Source organism: Ovis canadensis, chromosome 19 (genome assembly GCF_042477335.2).
Source record: "Ovis canadensis isolate MfBH-ARS-UI-01 breed Bighorn chromosome 19, ARS-UI_OviCan_v2, whole genome shotgun sequence".
Lineage (NCBI taxonomy): Eukaryota > Metazoa > Chordata > Mammalia > Artiodactyla > Bovidae > Ovis > Ovis canadensis.
The window spans coordinates 70,711,458-70,727,074 of record NC_091263.1 but is presented as its reverse complement, the minus strand read 5'-3'; the positions used below and the strand labels follow the sequence as shown (position 1 = coordinate 70,727,074).

Below are 15,617 nucleotides of genomic sequence, written 5' to 3'. Positions count from 1 at the left end.
CCCGGCCCCCGCGGGGGCCTGGCTCTGCACACTCCCCAGCCCAGCCTTCCCCAGGCCTGGGAGCACGGCCTCCAGAGGCCCAGGGTGGCAGGAGGCCAAGTCCACTCCCAGTGAGGGGCGGGCACCCCCAGGGCCAGAGGCAGGGCACTCACCAAGTGGAAATACTTCTCCGTGTCCAAGTCTTTCACTGCGAGAGGGAAACACACACGATAAATAAACAAGAGCCAGGAGCAGGGGGAGAGAGAGCGAGCAAACGAGAAATGGAGGCAAAAAGCTGGAGAAAGAAACCCAGTGAGATGGGCACAGCCAAATAGATGTGTGGAGAGGAGACGAGAAATGCACAGAAAGACAGTGGAGAGTGAGAGCTAGAGACACGCATGGAAGGAGGCCCAGACAGAAAGACAGAGGCGTTGAGAGAGACAGAAAGGCGTCCACAGGGGACAGGAGAAGCAGGGAGATGATCACAGATGGACACGGGGCAGCTCCCCACGAGGGCCCACTGCCGCGAGCCCAGACCTCACCAGCTGCTGGAAGGGACCCCAAGGCCTCCAGGAGCCTAGGACCCCCAAGCTTGGGGCATCTGAAGGTAGGGATGCGGGGGTGAGGCAGGGACACAGCCCAAACCCCTGATGGCCTGGCGCCTGCCCAGACCTCTTACAACCGCCTCCCTGCTCCTGGGGCCCCTCTCGGCTGCCTGCAGGAACCCAGCGCCGAGGAGGCCTGGCCACAGGCCCCACCCGAGCAGCACTGCGGCAGGGCGCCGCACCCGGCCCAGCCCGGCCCTGCCCCTGGAAGCCTCAGTTACCCACCCCCTGCCGGGGCTACTCAGGAGGGCCCGGCCCCCTGTCCGCCCGCACTACCTCGGCCCAGGGTGTTGTCCTTCTTGTCTGTGAGGCTCATGGCCAGGGAGGCGCCTTCGGGGATCTGATAGGGAGAGAGGCCGCGGTCAGAAGGCAGAGGTCAGGGAGGGTGGCGCGGCGGGGCGGGCAGGGCCGGGGCCCACCTTGTAGTGGGCCAGCGTGTTGAGCTTCTTGCGGCCGTCCTCCACCACCGAGGTGTCATCCAAGTCCCGCAGGATGTAGCTCTGGGTGCTCGAGGCGAACCACTCTAGGGGTGGGGGACCGGGGGTGAGGGCCGGGGTGTCCCCCACGGGGAGAGAAGCAGGGGTCCCCCCAGAGCTCTCTGAACCTCTACTCCTGCATCTGGAAGGCCGGGCGGGGGGGGGCCGGGCGGGGGCACGGAGCCGCGGCTCCACACAGCCATCCGCGGGGCAGTCACCGGGTGGCCGGGCCTTCATCACCTGCGGCGAACTCCCCACGGGGCCCCAACATCAGCTCCTGGCTGATGGGCACCGTCTCCACATCCCTAGAGCCCCAGACAGCACACACGTGACTGAGCGGGGCCCGTCGGCCGCCCTCCCACCCAGCCCACCTAGGTCCACGTCCTCAGCACGCGGCCACTGGGAGTAGGGCACGTTCTTGCAGAAGGCTTCCAGAATCTTCTCCTTCACCTGCGTCAGCGTGTCCGTGTCCATGGCGCGCACGCTCAGCGAGTCCATGCCGCAGCCTTGGAAGGACACGTTCAGGTTCTGCAGGAGAAAGACAGGGGGCTCAGCAGCTGCCCACCGACCGGACGGGCAGACAGCCTGCGGGCGGGGGTGTCAGGAGCGAAGCTGGGAGCCCCTCCACCCCTCGAGCCGGCTCACCCGGGGCTTGGCCTCGATGTTTTCCCGCAGCAGCCACTCCTCGTTGAGCGTGTAGCGGGCTTTGCCCGTGATGGCATCGATGGAGCCCTTGTTGATTTGCTGCTTGATGGCGCACAGAAGCAGGAAGAAGGGCTCCCCCACCGTCTCCTGGGGGCGGGGGGCGGTCAGAGGCTGAAGCCAGCTGCCCACTCTCCAGACTCCAGCCCCGAGCCTGTGGCCCCTACCTGGACCCCTGCATACCCGCTTCCACCAACCCCCCCGCAGCTGCCTGCTTCACACCTTCCTTTTGATCTTGGTGCCGCTCAGCCCTCCCATCCCCACACCCAGGGCGTCTCCCTGGACTCCCAGCTCAGACATCGCCCAACCTGGGCGGCCGCATTCATTTTATCGCGCTGGCAACCTTTCCAGGTAGCGGTAGCATCCTCACGGGCGAGGCTCAGAGAGGGCAAGCAAGCTGCTCAAGGTCACCCAGCAGGGAGGCGGCAGAGCTGGACTCAAAGGCATGCCAGGGAGGGCTCGGGGGCTGAGAGAGTGTCTTCCTGACCCGGCCTCTGTTCCCAGGGTAGCTCTGAACCTTGATTCCCCCACCCGTATAATGGACCCTGTGGGCCAGCCCCTTTCCCACATGTGTGCAGAGACCACAGTCACTGGTCCTGGCAGAGATGGCAGGAAGATGAAGTGAGATCTCCGGGGCAGGGGCACGGCTGCCTGGTGCCCTCACCCGCAGGCAGCTGTACATGCAGATGGACATCCAGTTGGTGAGCATCTTCTCAACCACGGACTCCGTGCGCCGCAGCATCAGCTTGGGGTTCTTGGCAGCTGAGGCGTCGATGAGGTCCACCAGCAGCTCCTTCATGATGCCTGTGTAGTACTCAAGCTTGCCGTGGAGCGCGATGGTCAGCAGGGAGGCCAGGCTGCACCTGTGGGCAGGCGTGGGAGTGGGGGGTCAGCTACACTGTGAGGCCCTGGGACCCAAGGACCATACTGCGGGGGCTCCAGTGCCCCCCTTGTCACTGGATGAGGCAGGTGCAGCAGAAATCTCCCTGGAGAAAAGCCTACCCTCCCTGCTGCTTAACCACCATGCCCACGAGCCCCGTCCTGGGCAGGCAGGACCAGGAAGGGGCAGAATGGGGAGACGGGCCAAGGCCTCAGGGCCTGACTCTGGGGAGATGCCAGCTGCCCCAAGGACACGGTGCCCTGCAAACTGCCCCAGCCTTGGATCCAGCCTGGCAGACCCAGGATGCGTTGTCCTTCCCCAGAGCCCGCACTGCAGCCGGACCTGTCCCGCACCGCGAAGTCCTTCTGCTGCTCCAGCGCATGGACGAAGACGATGAGAAAGTGCCTGTTGTTGAGCAGCGAGGAGAACAGGCTGATGCCCTCTTCCATGTTGGGCCGGCAGCTCTCAGGGATCTGTGGGGGCAAGCGGTGAGGGATGTCGACGGGGTCCCAGGTCTGAGCACTCGGGATGCCCAGAGTGGGACCTTGAATGCTTCCTGGGATGGCGAGCTCATTACCCCTTAGTGGGAGATGCCTAACTCCCTGTGACCAGGAACAGTGGCTCAGCTGAGCTGGAAAGGGGGGCTCAGGTGAGGTTGCCCACCCCATATCCCTGTGTGGGGACCCCTCTCCCATTCTCTAGGCAGCAGGGGGAGAGAGATGTCCAGGGGGACCCAACCCTTTCCCCTCTCTGGTCTGGGACTCAGTATATAGAATACCCTGAATGGCCACTTGACTACCTGCTGGGATGGAGAGCTCACTACCTTACAATGGCAAGTTCCTCCCAACTTCCAAGATTAAGATCAACGGATCAGATGAACTAGAAAGCAGGGCCCAGAGAGAGGTGGGGGTGCCCCAAGGCAGCCCCTTGTGTGTGTGTGTGTGTGTGTGTGTGTGTGTGTGTGTGTGTGTGTGTGTGTGTGTGTACGGGTCGGGGGCTACTCACCTTCCACTCTCCCAGCAGCGGGTGGGTCTCCTGCACTGGGGAGCTGCCCTGGGAGTTGAGGGTCTGGGAGGGGAGCACGTAACGCTCTTCATAGAGGGAGGAGCACTGTGGAGCAGACCCCCAGTGTCTCAGCAGGGCTGCGTACCCCCGACCCACGCAGGGTCTGCCCCACAAATGCGCAAGCCCACTCAACAGGAAGAGGCAGTGGGCCACACCCAGGGGCCACAGGACTCCAGAGGAGAGGGGAGGGGAGTCCAAGGGGGGCTTCCTGGAGGAAAAGCAGAACCAGCCTGAAGTCCACGGGTGGCGAAGCTGGAGCGCACAGGCGTAAGAGGAAGCTAAAGCAGCCCGGTGTGGAAGGAGGAAACGAGGCAGAGAGGCCTGAGGGGACCCAACAGGGGCTTGATGTCCCACTGAGAAGAGTGGGGCCACCCTAAGAGAGATTCTTGACAGGCCGAGGAAGGTGGGGATGGGGCAGCGGCCCCTGGAACAGCACGAGGAGGCATGGAAGCGAGGGGACTGAGTCCAGTGGACAGGAGAGATGGAAGAGATGGAGAGGGGATGGCTCCTTGGTGAGAGGAGAGGCAGGCCCAGCACCCCAGGAGGAAAGCGGGGCTGACAGCTGACTTCAGTAGGCACACTCAAACATCAAATCAGCAGAGAAAGCAAGTTGGGGCCAGGCAGGGCGGCCAGGGAAGGTGGCTGGGCTGCCATAGGCGGGTATGCAGGTTTCACACTGCTCAAGGGCAGGCTCAAGGAACGCCTGAGGTATCACCAGCTGGTGGGAGCCTGCCCTGACCTTGGGGAAGAAGGTGCGGGTCACGAAGTGCTTGTACTCCAGGAAGGGGATGCCCTGGCTGCGGTTCAGCTCCTTGGTCAGGTCCGTCATGTCCGTCTGCAGCTCTGCGAAGCCTGGTGGGCAGTCAGGTGGCCGTGAGTGGATCAGGGGGCGATGCCAAGGCCCGAGGCCCCACGTGGCCGCCCGGCTACCTTCACGGATCTCCTCCCCGCGCGGCCGCCCCGCTACCTTTACGGATCTCCTCCCGGATCTGGGACTCCATCTCCTCCATCTGCAGCAGCGTCTTCTGCCAGTAGCGCTCGGCACGGCGACTCTTGGTGCAGAAGACGAACAGGGCTGTGGGCAGCAGAGAGGTGGGTCAGGCCTGTGATCCCTTCAGTGTCCGAGTGTGTGTTGTCACCTGCCGTGTGCAGGGCCTGGGTGGAAGGGAGACAGCCTGCCTGCGAGCCTCAGCTCCTCTGGCAGCTCACTCAACTCAACGCCAAAAACAGCAAACCACCCCATCAACAAATGGGTGGAAGATCCTAAAATAGACATTTCTCCAAAGAAGACATACAGGGGGCCAAGAGGCACATGAGAAGACGCGCGTCACTAATGAGTAGAGAACTGCAAATCTCAACAACTCCATACCACCTCACACTGGTCAGAATGGCCATCATCAAAGAGGCTACTGCTGCTAAGGCGCTTCAGTCGTGTCCAACTCTGTGCGACCCCGTGGATGGCAGCCCACCAGACAAGAACACTGGAGTGGGTTGCCATTTCCTTCTCCAGTGCGTGAAAGTGAAAGTGAAGTCACTCAGTTGTGTCCAACTCTTAGCGACCCCATGAATCGCAGCACGCCAGGCCTCCCTGCCCATCACCATCTCCTGGAGAGCTACCATATGACCCAGCAATGCCACTCCAGGGCATATATCTGGGGAAAACCATAATTTCCAAAAGATACATGCAGCCCAGTGTTCACTGCAGCACTATTTGCAATTTACATGGGAGCAACCTGCATGTCCATCGACAGAGGAGTGGATAAGGAGGATGCGATGAAATACTGCTCAGCCATAAAGAAGGACGTAAAGCCATTTACAGCATCATGGATAGACCTAGAGACTATCGTTCCAAGTGAAGGGAGTTAGACAAACATAATACAAATGAACTTATTTACGAAGCAGAAAGACTCACAGACTTTAACCGACTTGCGGTTACCAAAGGGGAAAGGTGAGGGGAGGGACGCATCCACACTACTTATATAAAACAGCTCACCAACTGGGGCCTACTGCCTAGCACAGGGAACTCTATACTGTGTAATAACCTACATGGAAAAAGAATGGACAGAGGTCTGCGTGTAGCTCAGTCACTTTGCAGCACACTGGAAACTAACACCACGCTGTAAATTAACTCTAATAAAATTAATTGAAAAAGTAAGTTACTTGTGGAGCGAAAAGCATAAAATAGTGATCAACAGTGGACTGCTCTAGCTACGAGAATGATGGGTGATTTCTTCTATCTCTGTTTTCCCTAAAATTTTCTACATTGAATATATTGCTTTTTAAAAACCAGCTTCTTTGGGATAATACACATGCCATCTAATCTACCTATGTAGACAACTCACTGCCTTCTAGTATACTATGGGGTTGTGACACCATCCACGATCGAATTTTAGCACACTTTTCCTGCCACTAGGAGACCCACGACCACAAGTAATCAGTCCCTATACAGCCTCCTCCTGCCTCTAGGAACCACTAATGTGTCTTGTGTTTTTTGATTTACCTGTTCTGGACATTTTATATAAGTGGGACCAAACGAGAGGTAGCCTTTTATACCTGGCGTCTTTCACTTACCATGATGATGTCAAGGGTCACCCACGCTGACGTACGTGTCAGAACTCCCTTCCTTTGTATGACTTAACACTATTCCCCCACGTGGCTAAACCACATGTTCTTTGTCCATCAGCGGATGGACATTTTGGGCAGTTGCCACTGTGAACCCTGGTACACAGGGGCTGGTGCGGATGACTGTTCTCATTCTCCTGGGCAGATGCCCAGGGTAGGGAATTGCTGGGTCATGCAGTAACGCTAACCTTTCGAGGAAACTGGTGGTGAGTTTGCCATAGCAGCGGCACCAGGTAAATTCCCACCAGCAGTGTACGAGGGCTCCACTGCCCTGCGACTGAATATAGTACTTTTGTGACCATTATTTTAACAGGGGTATAGCCTACCTAATGCGTAGGGTCATCTTCCCCGAGCAGCCCCCTCAGAAGTAGCTTCAGTAGCCCTACAGCCCACGGTTCCAAGGCCCTCTGCCTGGCACTCAGGGCCCGGGCCGGCACACCTCCCGACAGGGCCCGTCCTGCACACTTTGCACGGTCGCTGAGATGCCCTCCTCACCCCACTCTGAGCACCTAACCCGCTCCCAGCTCCACACCTTTATTCAGTGTGCCCGGCCCAACACACCTCTGTCCTACCCGCCGACCTTCAGAGGCTCCTTACCGACCACGGAGAGAAGCAGCAAGACGCTGCAGATAACGATGGACACGATGATGGCGGTCTCGCTGCCCCCCAGCTGCAGCGTGGCGATGGTCTGGTTGAAGTTCCCTACCTGGATCTGTGGGGATGGGAGGTTGTGATGAGGGAGCAGTAGCTTTCCTGGACATACGCCCTGGCTCTTCTCCTCACTGGCTGTATGGCCTGGAGCAACTCACCTGACCTCTCTGAGCCTCGGATGCCCTAAGTATCAATAGAAGAGAGAACCCCACCCGCCTCCTGGGGACACTGTGAGGGCTACAAGAGATGACACTTGTCAAACCCTTAGTCCTGGGCCTGGCACGGAACGGGCAACTCGAGAAATACAGGAAACTGTGATTACTAGTTCTGTGATGACTACAGGCAGTTCCCAGAGCCTGGCCTGTGAGCTGAAGTATCTGTTGGGCTGCCCGAGGACCAGGGGAGCAAGTGAGTTCTTAGGGCTCAGACTGCAGAACTGGGACTGGGGTGCAGGCGAAAGGCAGCTTCTGCAGTTCACAGCCATCATGGGGTGTGTGTGCTGCCAGGAAGGGAATGAGCTCCCCATCCCGGGAGGCATGCAAGCAGGTAAAGTGCAGAAGAGACCCCCCCCTTTCCGGGCCTTCTCCTCACCTCTCCTGCTTCCCTCCCTCTGTGACTGCCTGGTGACTGGCGGCCCAGACTCTGGGTATGCCACCAGGTGGAACAGGGACCGCCTCTCATGGCCTCTCAGAATCCAGCCCATTGGGCCCAGCTGGGGGCCAGTCACGGACCCTGAACAGGTCACTCAGGCCTCAAGTTTCCTCATCTGCCCAGTGGGGACATAAAGCTCTGCTTTCTTCCACTGTCTGAGCTCCTGAGTGTGAAGGTGCTCAGCTGAGATGCCCTGGATGGCAGGGCAGGTGATCAGGCCTTGAGGGCAGGACCCGGGGGACCACCCCTGCCTCCGGCGCCCCATCCACTCACTGTGATGGGCAGCTGCCCCTCAGCCGTGCCCAGGGACTCATTGACGGAGCAGTGGATGACTCTCTCGGAGACAATCTGGATGTCGCAGGCCACTTGGCCGATCTTGACACGGTACTCATGGCTTTCGAGCCCCAGCCCGTCCTGCTCCTTCTGCGGGAGCAGAAGGGGTGCTCACCCGGGGCCCAGGGCAGAGCCCGATCTGCTCACACCGCTCCCCCTACCCAGGGGCGCTCAGGAGAATCTGCTCATGCCCCCCCATCCCCGCCCCACGCCTGATCTGCTTAGGTCCCCCTCTCCCCGCCCCGCGCCTGATCTGCTCACGGGCCCCCTCCCCGCCCTGCGCCCCCGCCAGCACTCACGTGGATCACCAGGGTGAGGGGCTCCCCAGGGTGGTGCTTGATCCACTTCTCCCGCTTGGCCGTGGAGAACTGCGGGTCAGGGAGGTAATCCAGGCGGAACTGGCTGCCCCGCTGGGCCTCCTCGGGCTCCAGCAGCTCCTCGGCCACCGCCGCCTCGTCCGCGTAGACCCGGCCATTGAGGAAGAAGTCCACGGGGGCTGAGGCGTTGCTGAGAGCCCCGGGGGACGGACAGGTGATGAGGGTGGAGTTGAGAACCTTGCAGAGCTGAGGAGGGTCACGGGGGCCAAAGTGGGGAATGGGGTGGACAGTCGGCAGGGGAAACATGGAAGGAGAGAAGGAGAGGCGGGGCAAAGATGAGAAACACGGCACGGGGAGGCCTGGTCAGCCGGCCGCGACCACCCTGCCCGCCGGGCCCCGCCCTCACCGTGGGCTCGCGGCCGATGTGGTGCACGGCCATGGACACCTTCTGCACCATGTGGAAGCGCTCGCCGGCCACCGTGATGGTCCTGCCGCCACTGCAGGGGGGCGGGTGGACAGCAAGCCCCGTGAGCCCACGCGCAGCCCCGGGGCGTGCCGGGGCGGAGGGCGGCGCCCAGGTCTCACCTGACGTGGCTGCGGTGGGGGCTGATGGCCGTGATGACCGGGTTCGGCATGTACTGGAAGCTGAGGCCGCCATGCACGCAGCCCCGCTGCTCGAAGCGCACACACACCGGCACCACGGCCGGCAGGGTGCCCCCCGGCACCGTGCAGGCGATGCTGGCGTCCGAGCGCCTGCGGGAGGAGCAGCAGGCCTCGGTCAGCACAGACCCGCTTCCCACCACCACCCCTGCCCATCATCCCATGGCCCAGAGCCACCCACCCGCCAGCCCCCGCCTCACACAGACACCATTTCCACGCTCCCACTGCCGCACCTTCGCTCGGCTGTCCACCCCACCCTGGACACCTCCCCTTCTCTCTGACCCTGCCTCCTCCCACCTCCTCCAAGAAGCCTCCCCAGAGATACCCTCCTGGCTTCCACCTCTGCAAGAGCTCTAACCCGTACAGCCCTGAAAGCCCTCCTCCCAACCCCAACCCCACTGGATGTTCCTAGTTCCCGCGAGACTGTGGTCCCCTGGGGGCTAAGACAGTGGGGCTCATCTTGTGCCCATCAATGGGACCTGGTACACAGTAAGTGCATAATACAGATGGGCATTTCACCGAGATATTCTGGACCACGCCCCTGCCTCTGGCCACACCCCTGGGCCGGCTACAGGTCTCAGACCATGCACAATCATCACCGTTTTCACCACAGGTTAAGATCCCTTATGAAGGGCACAGTACTCCCCACAACTCATGGGTACTGTCCGTACTGGGCGAGAACACTGAGGCTGAGAAAGAGTAAGGGGCCTGGCCAGGGGACACAGCCAGTGACGTCCCCGGTGATGCTCAGTGCCAGGACATTCTCCTCCCAGCCCTCTGGCCCCCCCAGACCAGGGACTTACAGCAGCTCTGTGCAGGGCTCCGTGTTATTCACCAGGACCTGGAGCTCGGAGCCCACGTGGAGGTCACTCCCGTGGATGGTGATCCTGGTGCCCCCAGCTTTGGGGCCCATGGCGGGCTCCAGGGAGTGGACCAGGGGCAGCTGTGGGGAAGAAGGCAGGCAGTCAGGCCCCAGGCCTGCCCTGCCTGGCAGGGTGGGGGTGGGGGCAGGCTGCATTCCCTTACCACATAGGAGAAGCGCTCCTGAGACCTGCCCTCCTTGGAGGCGTTCACCGTCACCACGTCTGAGAACGCCTCTGTGGCTGGGCCCGTGGCACACACGATCCTGGGTCGGGGAGGTGAGTCTGGTCAAGGAGCAGCCAGTGGGGTCCGGGGGCCAGGCAGGCGCCCCCTGGTTTCTCCCTCAAACAATGCCCCCTCTCGACTCCCAGGACGTGTGAGCCCCGTCTCCTTGCACTCAGCCCCCCACCCCCCACTCAGCTGGGATTGGCACCTGGGCCAGGACACCCAACGGCGTCACCCTCAGCAAAATCCTGAACCAATTCCCGGTCAGCTGAACAGCCACCGAGTTCCCAGGTGTCACCCTGGTGCTGAGCTCCTCTCCGGAACTGCCCTCGCTGAGTCTACCACAATTCTGAGACTAGCAGGCAGGGGATTGGATAAGGTGGTCTTTTGTCGTTTACTCGCTAAGTCATATCTGACTCTGGAACCCCATGGACTGTAGCCTTCAGGGCTCCTCTCTCCACAGGATTCTGCAGGCAAGCATACTGCAGTGGGTTGCCATTTCTTCCTCCCGGGGATCTTCCCGACCCAGGGACTGATCCTGTGTCTCCTGCGTTGGCAAGTGGCTTTTTTACCGCTGTGCCACCAGGGAAGCCCAAGGGGATACTTGAAAGTTCTCCAACCATGAGAACATCTGCTGGGCTGGGAGACTGATGCCCTTATCTGCAAGCTTGGCTTATGATCTCCGGAAAGGAAACCGGGCTCAGTCCCTGCCCATTATGTTTCCTCAAGCCTGTCCGGGCCGGGCCCCATGGCTGCAGGCCCAGGTCTCTGCACACAGCAGCAGACCTGCACTTTCCTAACAGCAGCTGTTTCCCTCAGAGCGAGGCTCCTGTAGAAGCAGGGCTGCTCAGGGGAACCTGGGAGGGCTTCCTGGGGCAGCAGGCTCCGGAGTGGTGAAGCAGGGAAGGGCAGGACGCATGGTGGGAATGGTCTGAGCAAAGTCTGGGAGACCTGGGAGTGAGTGACTTCTGGGGAGCAGAAGGGATCCAGGGATGGTGGGGTGGTCGAGGGCAGAGGGGTGGGGGTGGTGAGGGGAGGGCAGAGGTGCAGCTGGCACTTCCAGGTGGATGGGGCCTGCAGGTCACTGAAGGGTCCCCGGGACCACCCTCCACTCACTCCTCCGACACCGTGTATCTGTCGGCCAGCGGCTCACAGGCCACGCTGCCAATCCACACGCCGTGGGCCACGTCGCTGAACCGCCGGCCCAGGTTCCTGCCGCGGATGGTCAGCTGGGTCCCGCCGTCCAAAGGGCCGCTCAAGGGCTCAATCTGCCAGGCAATAGGAGAGACAGGAGGATGGGGCTCTGAGGCTGGGGTGTCCGGGGAGGCAGGTTACCAGGGCTGCCACCGGGGACGTGTGTGAGACGCGCAGCCTGCCCAAGGACACCAGTGCGCAGGGACAGAGCCAGTGCTGTTGGAGGGGCGTCTCCTGGGGACGCTGAGGTCCAGTCCCCGTGGCCACGGGGACCCATATCTGACCACATGACCCTAAATCCCAGGCAGAGCTGGCTGGGCCTGGGACGGGCAGGAGAACCAGGCTAAGGCAAACAGAACCCTTCCCTGAGACGTTTTCTTAATTGAAAAGGAGGCTCGTGGGTTACCCCAGTTTTCCCCTTATCAGCAAGGGTACCGAGACCTCACTATAAAGACACTCAACCCCAGCCTCTCTTCTATCCCAGACTCTAACGCCTCCCTCATGCCCGGCCTGTCCGCAGCCCTCACCATCTTCTCTATGCAAATCACCTCCTTTCTCATCATTGTCCCCCAACCCCAATGGAACCGTGAGCTCCATGAAGATAGGCACATGCGTGTTCACTGCTATGTCTCCAGCCCTGGGATGGGGCGGCAGGGGGGAGCTGGCACCCAGTGGGTGCTCAGTGGGTGATGCAGTGCGTGGGGGCCTGGGTACATGCAAGCACCTGAGCTGCGGGTCCCAGAGCCCATGTGGGGTGCTGTGCGTGCGCACAGTCAGGTGTGTGGGTGTGACAGGTTCCAGAGGCGGGGGGAGTGGGGGTGGGGTGCTTACCGCTCGGATCTCAGGGGCGGGGCAGGTGCCAGGCAGGGGCTGCATGGTGCCCCGCGGGCGGCAGCCGTCGCTCCACACACACAGGTGGCCCAGATCCTCGCGGCCCAGGCACTGGGAGCAGTCGGGGCTGCCCACGGCGCAGTTGTAGACCTCCACTGCGGGAGACACGGAGCCGGCCCAGCTCAGCTGGGTCCTGCTTCTTAAGAGTCAGGGCCCAGGAAGCTCTTAGTACCTTCTCCAACCCCCAGCCCCACCCCAGGGGGCTGCTAATAATAAGCTCAGTGCAGCTACAGCCCCGTTAACAGTCATCTGCACAGGGATCCTATCCAGTGGGGGCTGTTTATCAGCCCCAATTGACAGGTAAAGAGACGAGGCTCAGAGAGGCAGAGTGACTTGCCCGAGGTCACACAGCCTGTGAGTGGCAGAGCTGGAGTCATAGCCAGGCCCAAGTGGGTCTCCTGAGCCCCCAGCGGAGCTCTGGGACACTAGAGAACCACTGAGTAATGCGGGCTGTGCAAGCCTCAGGCTCTCAGACAGGCCCAGGCAGGAGTGCAGGGTGGGTCCCCAGGGCGTACAAGCTGGTTCTGGGGCTTCTGTCTGGGACCTTATAGTACAGAAGTGGGGCGGGGGGTGGGGTAGATGTGCACAGGCCCCACCTCCTGCTAAACAGGCCCCTGGAGAGTTGATTCGACACGTCTAATAAGAGTAAGGCCACCCGCCACCATCTAGGGGCGCAGACTGTGTCCCAGACAGCCCTGCAGGGCTCTGCATGCATCGTCTCAGCAAACCCTCGGCCCCGCCCTCTGCAACCGGGCCTGCGCTTCACGGAAGGACCCTGAGGCTGAGAAAGGGCAGGTGAGTGGGTGCTGGGGGGCAGAGACACGGGCATGCGGATGCCCCGAGGGTGTGGTGCCAGCCCAGAGGAGCGGCTCCATAGTGAGGTGCGGAGTGAGCAAGCCGGCAGAGAGGCGGGGTTGGGACCTGAGAGACAGTGTGTGTCAGGGAGTGGTGGGGGGATACCCGAGCACTGGATGGAGCCCCCCAAGGCTGCGTCCCACCCACTGTGGCCATGCGAGGTTGGGGGGCACCTCCCACCTGTCATGGGGTCAGGGCTGTCCAGGAACCGGGCCGGCCGCCCCTTCAGCTGGAGGCTGAGCGGAAATACCTGGCTCTTCTGGGTCGTGTGCAGCTGCAAAAGACGGGGAAATGCGTGACGGGTGTGGACGCTGTCTGGGTCTCTGTTGGGGGGAGGGCACATCGGGGGAGAGACGAGGGCAGGGCCGTTGGGAGCAAGGGGACCCAAAAGGGGAGGCAGAAAGGAAGGCGTGTATGTATCTGGACTCGGGCTGGCCTGCCCTTCCCCTCCACCCCGCTACCCCCGCCGTGACGCCATGTCGCTCACCACCACTTGTTTGCAGCGTACGGCCGATTCATTCACCCACACAGCCTCGAAGGTCTCCTCCAGACCGAAGCTACACTCCAGGGCTGCACCCTGCAGGACACGGGGGTCAGGGGGCATCCAGGCAGCACCCACCGCCCCCTACCTTCTTCAGGATGCCAGAGACTGCTGTCCGGAGGAGTAGGCGGGGGCTCTCTCCCTGGACTACGTCTCCTCCAGAATGTTCCTTCCTGGCCCGACGTCTGACAGAGGCGGGGGCGGGCACGGGGTGGGGGGGGTACACACGAACACCCAGAACTCTGGCCTTGTGCTCTCACACCACTAAAAACCTCACTGACAACTTCCAGTGGCCTAACCCCGGGGCCTTTCACTCTGCTGGTAAAGCCCCGACTCTTCGGCATGAACGACACTTACAAGGTTCATCCCAGGAGACTCCGCCTGCCCTGCAGCCTCAAAACCCCCCACGGCCTGGAATCAGTCACACAGGATGCGGGTTGACAACGCACACGCCGTCTTGCCCTCAGCCTCGTCCAAGTCCATACTTCCACCCCAGCAAACCTCAACACAGCCTTCAAAATCCAGCTCAAACGTCCCATGTTCCAACAGCCTTCCCAGACCGCCCCTCACCCAAATCACAGGGACACCCCTCACTTGAGCATCCATCCATTTGGCAATGAATAATATTAGGGTGTGTGCTGGGGGGCTTCATTAAGCTCCGACAGCCTTCCCCAACCTGCTCCCCTATCCCCTGCCCAGGCTCTGTCTACACCTGTCTCTCCACCCACTGGGGAGGAGGTGGGGGGCTGGGTTTCGGGCCCTCTGACACCTCCGGGAAGATGGCAGTTGAAAGAGCGCAGGCTCAACCTTAACACAGGCCCACTCAGGTCCGAATTCCACCTCTGCGACCTCCTAGCTGTGTGACTCTGTGCAGGCGGCTCCTCCTCTGAGCTGTGTGGGCCTCTAAACTCAGCAATGCAAAGAGACCCCCCTACTCTGCAGACTCTAAGGAGACTGGACACCATGTATCTTTAGTGGGTTGCACGCTGTGGGCGCCTAATATATGCTGGCTGTGATCAGTATGCAGGAAGTGCTCAATAAATGCTTTGTTTGGGGGGAAAAAATAAACAGGGCCAATTCCCCAATGCCATCTTGCCCTCAGCCCAGCACAGGCTTCCCGGGAGCAGCCATCAGTAAATATTTGCTGAGTGAACAAACCCAAGTTTCAAGAGGGCTAGGCTAGCTGCGTGGCAGGACTTCCTGTTTATGTCCCTGTCGTAGGTAGATATGTTACCCTGAGGAGAAGGCAGGTCAGCCACCCCCTGGCCCTGCCCCTCCCCGCTTCGCTATGAAACTAACACAGGGAAGTGGCTGTTGACAGGCTGAGAGCTCCTGTATCCCTGCCACACTGAGCTGGGTCTCCTGAGCGTCTGGGCTCACGGTAGCCGGCCAGCCTGTCTGGGGCTCTGCCGAGGGTGAGCTCCATGGATCGGGCTGCTGCAGAGCCCAGGCAGAGTCAGAAACAGGCCCAGGGGAAGGCGGGCCAGGATCACCAAGGCCCCAGGAAGGCAGACGGGGGCCCCCCAGTTACACTCTGCTCAAAAGCAGGAGGCAGGACCCACACTCAAGCCCTGGGCCTCCCTGACCCAGGCTCCGGCAGCCCAGGGGAGCAGCATGGTCTTCCCTCCTCCAAATGCCCCGGAAGCTCTGCCCTGCCCACCATGGGGAGGAGCCCCAGGACCGAGGGCACAGCCCCCCCGCCAGCCCCAGGACCGAGGGCACAGCCCCCCCGCCAGCCCCAGGACCAAGGGCACAGTCCCCAGCCCTTCACAGGGCAGCGTCCCCTGCCATGACGAGGCTCCCCGGCACGTGGCCCCCACGTGTGACAAGTCGTCAAGGGCCCCAGCTCCCCTGTGGAAGCGACAGATGGCAAGTCCCTGAGAGCTGGGGAGAGGGTGGCTGGCACACATCCAGGACTCGTCAACGCTTCCCACCCAGGACACTCCTCCAGGAGGGACCCAGCAAGGGAAGGCCTCCATTCCCCCAGCCCAGATGGGTGGCGGGGGTGTCGGGGGCGGCACGCAGGCAGGGAAGGCTGGTGGTGGGGAAGAGCACTGGACAAGGAGCCCAGGGCTAGGGTGCGAGTCTAGCCCGATGCCGTGTCCCTGG

General features: G+C 61.4%; 1 protein-coding gene and 1 long non-coding RNA gene across 2 annotated transcripts in view; one reads left to right on the top strand and one right to left on the bottom strand.

The window, feature by feature from the left end:
- The window catches only part of PLXND1 (plexin D1), a 48,502-nt gene that overhangs the window by 4,644 nt on the left and 28,241 nt on the right, over positions 1 to 15,617 (bottom strand). The window contains exons 10-30 of the mRNA XM_069562169.1: positions 13,455 to 13,544; positions 13,148 to 13,241; positions 12,053 to 12,207; positions 11,144 to 11,295; positions 9,968 to 10,067; positions 9,745 to 9,884; positions 8,867 to 9,034; positions 8,688 to 8,778; positions 8,264 to 8,527; positions 7,905 to 8,054; positions 6,927 to 7,041; positions 4,675 to 4,782; positions 4,447 to 4,559; positions 3,648 to 3,752; positions 2,985 to 3,115; positions 2,427 to 2,625; positions 1,706 to 1,852; positions 1,432 to 1,588; positions 1,004 to 1,107; positions 861 to 924; positions 153 to 187 (exon numbers count right to left, since the gene is read on the bottom strand). Coding sequence (XP_069418270.1) covers positions 153 to 187; positions 861 to 924; positions 1,004 to 1,107; positions 1,432 to 1,588; positions 1,706 to 1,852; positions 2,427 to 2,625; positions 2,985 to 3,115; positions 3,648 to 3,752; positions 4,447 to 4,559; positions 4,675 to 4,782; positions 6,927 to 7,041; positions 7,905 to 8,054; positions 8,264 to 8,527; positions 8,688 to 8,778; positions 8,867 to 9,034; positions 9,745 to 9,884; positions 9,968 to 10,067; positions 11,144 to 11,295; positions 12,053 to 12,207; positions 13,148 to 13,241; positions 13,455 to 13,544 — 2,682 coding nt within the window. The remainder of the gene's footprint in view (positions 1 to 152; positions 188 to 860; positions 925 to 1,003; positions 1,108 to 1,431; positions 1,589 to 1,705; positions 1,853 to 2,426; positions 2,626 to 2,984; positions 3,116 to 3,647; positions 3,753 to 4,446; positions 4,560 to 4,674; positions 4,783 to 6,926; positions 7,042 to 7,904; positions 8,055 to 8,263; positions 8,528 to 8,687; positions 8,779 to 8,866; positions 9,035 to 9,744; positions 9,885 to 9,967; positions 10,068 to 11,143; positions 11,296 to 12,052; positions 12,208 to 13,147; positions 13,242 to 13,454; positions 13,545 to 15,617) is intronic.
- On the top strand, positions 162 to 5,862 carry LOC138424786 (uncharacterized). The gene is made up of 2 exons (XR_011250963.1): positions 162 to 586; positions 2,965 to 5,862. It is a non-coding gene; the product is annotated as an uncharacterized lncRNA (long non-coding RNA).